Consider the following 9625-nt stretch of genomic DNA (forward strand, 5'->3'; position numbering starts at 1 on the left):
GTTCCCTCTTGAGGTCCGTTTCGTTCCGTGTTCCGTTAAATGCTTTAGAATATATATTTTATTTTTCTACGTGAATCGGCTTACATCTGTTTGCACTTGGCACAATAAATATTCTCAATATTGCGGTATCATTGTTCCGTGTCTTTACCTTTACTGTAAGTCAAATGTCATTGACTTATTTTGTAGCGGATGGATATGTCAGATTGTACTTTGATCGGAACATGAGAATAAGATATGTGTGGTTTAATTTTCATGTTTTTGGGTTTCGCTCCTTAAAAGCTGGAGCTAAAAGGGCAGTTATTCAATTGTGCATTATTTTGATTCATATCAACAGAAACACAATTTACACGTAATCTGACATTTCTGATAAAAATATGCAAACTTACATCATGGTTTCCATGATAACAACGATAAAAGTAAGTATTTAGTTTATAGCATGTTGAAAGTTCAAAGCATACTAGATCAAATGCGAATAAGGAGCCACAAAGAGCGTCATTATCTCCTGCAACGACCTGTTGCTGTGCACATACCAAACAAGCTGTTTCCACGATAACATGGATAAAAATGGGGTACACGATTTTTATTGTCACTTTGCCAGAACACTGACGTCTGTCGGTGAGACGATACTCGGACACGGGAGGTGTCATGGAGACGAAAAACTTGCCAGCTAACCAACCAATTTTTATTATTCAACAGCAAAGCTGATCTAATACGTTTTAACGTTCTGCAGAGAGTGATACAGCGGTTTTCGATGTGTGACCCGGAAGAGATGACAAACAGCAAATGTTGCGTTTCTGAAGATTTGTTTCCATGAAAAATGTCAAAATAAAAATTCGACAAAAGAAATAGTAAGGCCAGCTAGGGTTACCACAGTGATATGTATACGTTTTGTTCTATTGGTCGGTTTTCAAGTCATATCCCTGAAATCTTGTAAAGGCGTATCCGTCATTTGACAGACGGTATATACTTATTTAGCATGTACAGTGTATGCCTTATCAATAGTGTTTCAGATTGTGAGAAACAAATCAAGAAATGGACAAATATATTCTAATCAGGATAAGAAAAATAAACAACGGCAATACAATACTTTTAAGCATTGTTGCAACAGCTATACAATTTCCGCTTTGATTTGGACTTTAACAATCATGCTTGTAACGCCATTCGCCCTCTTTTTATAACAGAAAAGTCTAACAAAAAAAACGGAGTTGTTCCTTCAGAAAAAAACAGATATTTATTTATTTTAGCAGAAAATGTTCAAGAAGAGAGTACTATTTCCTCTACTTCTCGAGTACACTGATTTGATAGTGCCAACAATAATGTTTATATGATTTGTGTGAAGTTTCAGAGGAATCCAATGGAAACGAAGGAAGTCCTGTTTTGATCACTTATTGGCAATCTGAACGATTGTAATGACGAAGCAAGGCTATAGCACAAAGATTTAATAATAATGCAGAGAGGTTTCCATCGTTATCGGAGAAATCTTGTGATTTTGATAAAAAAAATAAAAATCATAAATAACGGGGAAATGCAATCATGTGATGTCTACTGACAAAGAATAAACTCTGTTGTTCCAGGCATGAAATTCCGAGCATATTTTACTCAGTATCGTAGTTGTCTTATAACAGTTTAGAAAAATACAACTATGATATTGAAAATGTTGCCCTCCTCCAACTCCAGCTCCAACTAAGTTTCTGGAATGCAAAAGAAGTATTTGAACGGTTATTATAAACAATGTTTTAAACATAGGATTTTAGTAATGCTCATATACTTGTACCAGTGCTCTCGTTATATTTTCATTTTAATATTTTGATAGAGAAAAGGATCTCTGAAGTACGAACATGACGATAATGGATAGAAATATAAGGAGAATATTCACAAGGATTTTAATGAACGAAATATAGAATAGATAGAAAACTTATAGAGATGGGAAATAATGAAATGTGTGGACACAGTATGCATGTGTTGTCACGGTTATCTAGACCAAGATATGTTGCGTTTGAAACAACGAATAACGGATGATAATGAAAATAAATGCTAAGTATTAAGAAGTCTTGTTGAATCTTGCTGAGCATCGAATCCATTTGGTTCATGTATCAATACATGATTCGTCCCAACGTAACCAACAGCTTTTGTCTGCATGGTTTATGGATAACATAATTTCCGGACACTTTTGTTTTTAATATTACATTGTCCAACACGATGAAATGTAGACGCTTGATATCAGTACGTGCAATAACGATCACTTGAAGCGTTTTGTCAACACAGAGTAGCCGGTGACTGGCATGTTTGTGACTTTTTCCAAATTTTAGGTAAGATTTTAACACGATTTATGGCTTTGTAAATCTTTTTCACTACGAAAATCCTTATAAATGAAAACATTATTGGAAGGAATATTTAATCATGGTCAAAAGTATATGTTTGTGATTTTGTAAAACAGCGAAAAAATTGATTGTAAACACATTGTTGAATGGATAGAGGAATCAGTTCTTTCATCAATAATAATATGAATATTGGCATGGAAATTTATTTTTCAGAATTCAGTATGTTCTTGACACGTTCCGAATATGACAGGGGAGTTAACACATTTTCCCCAGAAGGGCGACTCTTCCAGGTGGAATATGCTATAGAAGCCATAAAGGTATATTTATATGAAAATCTTTCATATTTTTTAACAGTTTACAGTACACAATCAGCTATAGACATTTTCATTGTCATATTTTGATGCTGTGGTTTCTTTAATATAAAGCAGATATATTATTGTAATGGGGTGAATTATATAGTTACATATAGCACCTGGTAAAAACCTGTAAATGTGCATGATTGTGTAACATTGCATATGAATATGGAGATGCATAAATATAAAAAATGTGAAATGCATATTTGTAATAGTGGCCGTTATCAAATAAGCAGCACGTCATTAAATACCTGTTTGATATGCAAGTTTCTGGGGTTCTGAAGTTAACAATGATTATGTAACCCTGGTAAATATATCACTTGGCTAGAGACACCTCTTTAGATCGATTGACCAAGGGTCACAAGTTTGAATCCTAGTGAAGGCATTGAAATAAATAATGACATCTGCTATATTGGCGTCCATGTACGAACTGGAGAATAAAACTTAACATTGTCCCACAGATATTGCTTTTACTCCTTTAAACTTGAGGACAAGTTATTTCCTGGAGGGGAGTATATAATCCTCATAAATGCAAGCCACAATCTACTGCTTGGCTAGAGAGAACTTCTCTTTAGCCTGACGGTTGAGTGTCAGACTGGTAAATCAGGGGTAGTGTGTTCAAAGTCTAGCAAAGGCATTGAAATAAATAATGACCTTGATTACAATTGCAATAGAATGGAATTTCTATAATACATCTATATTTTCATTATCTAATTATGTTAATAAGAAATAATAGATAAATGTCCTAACAAAGACCACTCTACTACATTCTTGATTTAATACAACTGTAAGTTTTATCACATTTATTTCAAATTGTTTAATATGCTGTATTTTAGCAATGACAATGCTGAACCCCACCAGATTAGTTACTAATTTTGATGTGTTATGATTTTAAATTTCTGTTTACAGTTGGGATCAACTGCTATTGGCATTCAAACAAGTGAAGGTGTTGTATTGGCCGTAGAGAAAAGAGTTACCTCCCCTTTAATTGAAACTTCCAGTATAGAAAAAGTGATGGAGGTAGACGATCATATAGGTACGTTTTTTGTAGTACAGGTGTTTTTTGTTGAAATAAGGAGTTGAGTCATCATTGAGATGTTTTTGTAGGTGTACATGTGTGTTACATTAATGTTATGCTGATGTTCCCACTTTTGATAATGCATGTACAATGTTAATTACATTCCAATTTTCTGATTGATACGAAAAACATCTATGCTACTGCGATGGCAGACTAGAATTAGATATACTATTTTAAGGTTCAATACTTCATGTATTTTGTTTAAAGTATCAGGCAATATAAAGCCAGTCATATTTTGTTATTGGATGGTATGGGAGCTGATATAGTACAATAGGGATTGTACCCTGATTTAAAGTGTACCTTAAGTGAAAATTAAAATCAATATTGTATTATTTATATGATCTAAAATAAAAAAAATGTTGAATACTGGATCAAAATCAGTCAGCCCAATAATGAGATAGTGAAGATTTTCACCTGTCCTTCTACTAATCAGTATAAGCGTAGCTTGCACTGAATTGAACTTTGTTTGCTGTGACATCACAAGTTCAAGGACTGGTATCAGCAGTAATGGAAGGAATAAGCGAAATCGTGAACATCCATGCTATGCAATGTCAGATTGCAGATAAAAATTCTGACAATATCATTACGTAGACGATATCCAGCCATATGGCACAGTGTGCATTTCAGATAAATCACAATATCATGCTTTGGGAATTTTAGTTTAACATATCACCAGATACTATCTGTTTTCCTTAGTAATTTCATTTATATCACCAGATACTATCTGTTTTCCTTAGTAATTTCATTTATATATGAAATGGTAGGTTGATTAGATGTTTATATAAAAGGTAGGTTTGTTCTTGTGTTGAAGGTTGTGCGATGAGTGGTTTAATTGCTGACTCCCGGACATTGATTGACAAAGCGAGAGTGGAGGCTCAGGTAAGTTTAAACTGTTTTATCCCCTCACCAGGAGGATGGGCAGTAGCTCAGTCACTACACTGTTGGATTCTGCAACCTCAGTTGAAGATCTAAAGTGTGTGGTTATCAAAAATTTCTACTTAGAGCAGTTGATGTTTCACTGTAAGCTGAGAAATGGGTTTCTGTGGTGTAGTGATTTCAAAAGTGTTCTTTGGGAAAGACTTTTAACCTAATAGCTTTGGATGGTATTAGAGATGGTATGTGGCAAGGCTGCTGTTCTGTTCATTGAGGAAGTCACCAGCTCTGTACTACAAGGAGACCCTGTCTCAAACCGTTAACAGAGTGATAAACACAGCAAACTAACAAGAAAAAGCTAAATCTAAGTACTCAAGTGATTTTTAACGCAATTGGATATTATAAAATGCCTTATTTACTTATATGAAAACAGAAATATAAAAAAAAGAGATGAAAATGCAAGATGTGGCTGAGCAACATAAATACTCCAACTGACAATGAGATGTTAGGAAATTTTTAGTCTTATTGGCTTTGTTGAAATATTATTTATGACTTATGACATAAAATTGAACTTCTGCCTGTTCAGAAATTAAAGTACAATGACAGACAAGGGTATCACTATATACTCCTGGCCATGAAATGGTGGGGTTAGATAAAGATTACAGAGTAGTAGATAGAAATTGCTCAGATTGTAGACAGCAGTTATAATTACGGTGTGTTATATACTATGTACCAGTCTGGTCTGTTAGAACCAGTGGCTATCATTTATATCTTGATACTTCAGAACCATTGGTTTACCTACAATGAGAAGATGTCTGTAGAAAGTGTGACTCAAGCTGTCAGTAACCTTGCTCTACAGTTTGGGGATGATGATGCTGACCCGGGAGCCATGGTGAGTGACTGATTCTACTGTTCTCTAAATATTTTTTTTATGGATCAACTCGATTAGGAGGATATTAGAATCAAAGATAAAAGTCATTAAAACAGTGTTTCAAAATGACCTGGACTATGCATTAATCAAAATTCTTTATGCATCACATTGAAGAGTATATTACTGTAAGATGTAACGTTGCTTTTTTTCAGAGTCGACCCTTTGGGGTGGCTTTGATGTTTGCCGGGATTGACCACAAGGGACCACAGTTGTAAGTCTATGGTTGATTTACACTTTCCTGACAGGAATTTACAGCAATTTTTTCTCTCTGAATTGAGAAAAGATTTAAATGTTAAATGGAGTAATTATTTGTAATAGCAAAGATACATGTATATGAATAATGAACAGGATGTTATATTTCTCTGAGCTGAGAGTAATGTTTGATCTGATTGGTTTATTTAGATAAGACAGGAAGATAATTATATACATTGTATATTTCACTAGATTCCACATGGATCCCTCTGGCACCTTTATACAGTATGATGCCAAGGCTATCGGATCTGGGTCGGAGGGTGCACAACAGGCCCTGCAAGATGTATACCACAAGGTGAACTATAACACAATATATCACTATTTAAACACATCATATATACTATATTATCATGCCCTGCAGGATGTATACCACAAGGTAAAATGTAACACAATGTATAACTAGTAAAACACATTGTTGATACTGTAACATCAGGCCCTGCAGAATGTATACCTTTCGAAGAACTATCTCACACGATATATCACTAGTAAAGCACATTTTACAAACTGTATTATCAGGCCCAGCAGAATGTACACCACAAAGTGAAATATAACACAATATATCGCTATTAAAAAACACATTTTACATATTATACTTAACACCATAGGACAAGTTCAAATGAAGCACTTCTTTTCAGTTCTGCTCTTCAGATCTTAACCCACAATAATTCTGTAGTGTCACTTGAAAGTTATAATGCTACCATCAAATATGGTAGATGCAAATTTAAAATTATTAAAACAATACTTCTCAGATCAACATGATATATGTGTTGTTTTTCCAGTCAATGACCCTAAAGGAGGCCTGTAAAAATGCACTGACCATCCTTAAACAGGTCATGGAGGAGAAACTCAACTCAACAAATGTGGAGGTTAGTAATGTACCAGGGTACAAATGTGGAGGTTAGTAATGTACCAGGGTACAAATGTGCAGGTTAGTAATGTAACCAGGTACAAAATTGGAGATAACTGCTGTACCAGGGTACAAATGTAGAGGTTAGTACTGTACCAGGGTACAAATGTGGAGGTTAGTAATGTTAGCAGGTACAAAATTGGAGATAACTGCTGTACCAGGGTACAAATGTAGAGGTTAGTACTGTACCAGGGTACAAATGTGGAGGTTAGTAATGTAACCAGGTACAAATGTGGAGATTAGTAATGTAACCAGGTACAAATGTGGAGGTTAGTAATGTAACCAGTGCAAAATTGGAGATAAGTGCTGTACCAGGGTACAAATGTGGAGGTTAGTAATGTAACCAGGCACAAATATGGGGGTTAGTAATGTAACCAGGTGCAAAATTGGAGATAAGTGCTGTACCAGGGTACAAATGTGGAGGTTAGTAATGTAACCAGGGTACAAATGTGGAGGTTAGTAATGTAACCAGGGTACAAATGTGGAGATAAGTGCTGTACCAGGGTACAAATGTGGAGTATAATAATGTAACCAGGTATAAATGTGAAGGTTAGTAATGTACTGGGGTACAAATGTGGAAGTATGTTCTGTACCTGGGTACAAATGAAGTAATTATATCCTGTAGTTGTACTCTTACAAGAAGGAGGAGCTAGTAATATTCTTTCTGTCAATCACTACCAATCCATATCCATTTCAATATACATTTTATAAGAAACCTTATCAGCATTGTGGGTCAAGGATGAATGTAATTGTTACCATAAGAAGTACCCTTAGTCTTGTCATTTTGTCGGTGGTAGTATTCCAGACAGATGTTGATTGTCAAATTTATAAGTTTATTGATTTAATTATCTGGGGAAAAGTTTGCTTCATCTAGAGATTCTCTAGCCAAAGGTCAATGTCACTGTTGTTACACTAGCAGTTTTAATTCTTTTTTCATTACTGGTAAAAATTGAGCTTTGATATACTTATGACAAAAAGGTATGGCATGTTTTATTATTATAATATTATTTTTTCTGAAAGTTTGACAGAGTACAAAATAAAAAATGTATTTCATCAATAACATGAATAACCTCAATGTCATTTTCCACTTTACAGATGGGGACTGTGACACCACAGAAGAAATTCCATATGTTTACTAAGGATGAGCTAGAAGATGTCATTAAGGAGATTTGATCGCTGTCCCGTCCTATATCATCATACAGTGCTTGTTCTCATCTTTTCATCGACACTTTTGCAAGTTCTCTGTTGGGGAGTCTCCTTTCTGTCACTGACAAATTTTCAGGATTGGTGATGTTTGTAACACAAAGTTTCCAGACGGGAACTTGTGTTTTATCAATAGTTTCTACAACAGATATAATACCTAGAGAGGATCACATTTTCATTATGAAGTGCCACAGAAAAAAAAAACTTGTTTACCATTAACTTTCTCTTAGTGAAAAACTCAAATCACATGGACAACACAAAGACAGAGTAATTTACAGTTGAAGGCACAAGATCTGGTTTCCTCTACCAGAATATAACACGAGCACTAAAGTACAAACTAAAACATCCATACAGGAAAATTCATAAATGTGAATTCATCATCTTTCTTTTGTGTTGTTCAAAAGAAAATAAAATATTGATTTATAATGAAACGGAAAGTGGTCTTTTTAATTCTAATCATCCTCTTCCAGTGCAGTACATGTACAGCACACATGCATTAGTACAGGCAGGGAATTAATATAACAAAGAGGTTTTTCTTTGGTTCAAATGTGGAGGTTTTACTTTAACCCTGAAACAAAATAAAAATGTTTGTTTGTGAAAGTCATGTAATGGACTATAATTTTCACTATCAATTTTATTTTGAACATCTCAATTTTATGCAATCCTTGAAAATATAATTCCTGGAAAATAACCCAGAATAAGTAGATATGGTCAGTCTTATCATCATTTTAATATTCTAGTCAATTAAAAGTCATCTGGACCCTAGTGCTCCACAATAAATCACCTCTATCTATGGTCCTTTTCTAATTAAGAAATATAGAAAGTACTAACCCCTATGCAAGCTTGAGTCCTGGGGACTGGATAATGTTTGATGGTTAAATGGAAAAGCCCTGTTTCCTTGATAATTTTGCATCATGAATGAGTACTATGCATGTAAACAATATTTTTGGGTACATCATCAAACAGTTCTACATAAACATGATGAGAAATATGTTTCTAATTTATAGGATGTCTCACTTTCACCACCATCATTTCCAGATTTCAAAATATGACTTTGTTGCAAGAGAGTATTTCTTGGTGCAGCATCTCCAAATGGTGGGCTATTCAAATCACTTTATATCTGTCTGTTGTATGCCCATCTGTAAACAATTCTTGTTATGGCTGTTCCTTCAGAAGTTCTAGATAGATCTTCTTTCATGTGTTTGTGGCAGTTAGTTCCTAGTTGTGCCAATTTAATTTTGGTGCTGATCAGAAAAAAAATGGCTGACAGATGGCCATCTTGGATTTTGACAATGAAAGTTTGTTATTGCTATTTCTTGGGTGTTGATGGATAGATCTTTCTCTAATTTCATTTGTAGGTTTCCCTTCTCCCATAGCTGTGCCAGTTTTATTTTGGTAGCAATCAGAAAAACTGAATGGCCAGCAGGTGATCATCTTTGTATTTTCAAACTTTACATAATTAAGATGAAAGAAGGGAAAAGATACAACTTTTAAAGAACAAAATCAAATGATGGCAGGTGCCAAGATACCTCTTGGATTTCTTGTGTGCATCACTGGCTTTTGTTCAAAATAACAAAATGCAAATCATACATGGCAACTAGTTGTTCATTAAACTATAATTAAAAACTTGTTGATATTAGTATGAGATATATATTGGTCAATCTTTCCTCCTGAACAATAGATATTCAACTTATTTTAGAGAGAACA

The 9625-nt window shown here is 34.4% G+C and overlaps 1 protein-coding gene across 1 annotated transcript; it reads left to right on the plus strand.

Moving 5' to 3' along the window:
- Window positions 1-2272: 2272 nt before the first annotated feature.
- On the plus strand, window positions 2273-8349 carry LOC132557964 (proteasome subunit alpha type-5). Its single transcript, XM_060222493.1, has 9 exons — window positions 2273-2309; window positions 2535-2638; window positions 3584-3710; window positions 4564-4631; window positions 5410-5517; window positions 5709-5767; window positions 6001-6103; window positions 6588-6674; window positions 7811-8349. The coding sequence occupies exons 2-9, from the start codon at window positions 2543-2545 to the stop codon at window positions 7886-7888; spliced, it is 726 nt and encodes a 241-aa protein (XP_060078476.1). The 5' UTR covers window positions 2273-2309; window positions 2535-2542; the 3' UTR covers window positions 7889-8349.
- Window positions 8350-9625: the final 1276 nt, after the last annotated feature.

Source organism: Ylistrum balloti, unplaced genomic scaffold (assembly GCF_031769215.1).
Source record: "Ylistrum balloti isolate Yb309-2 unplaced genomic scaffold, AGI_CSIRO_Ybal_v1 Utg370742, whole genome shotgun sequence".
NCBI lineage: Eukaryota > Metazoa > Mollusca > Bivalvia > Pectinida > Pectinidae > Ylistrum > Ylistrum balloti.

Bases quoted from the DNA above. Each gene is read 5' to 3' on its own strand.
- LOC132557964 (XM_060222493.1), top strand. From the start codon at position 2,543: ATGTTCTTGACACGTTCCGAATATGACAGGGGAGTTAACACATTTTCC. The intron at 3,711-4,563 runs GTACGTTTTTTG...CTTGTGTTGAAG, and splicing joins GGAGGTAGACGATCATATAG to GTTGTGCGATGAGTGGTTTA. The intron at 5,768-6,000 runs GTAAGTCTATGG...ATATTTCACTAG, and splicing joins GACCACAAGGGACCACAGTT to ATTCCACATGGATCCCTCTG.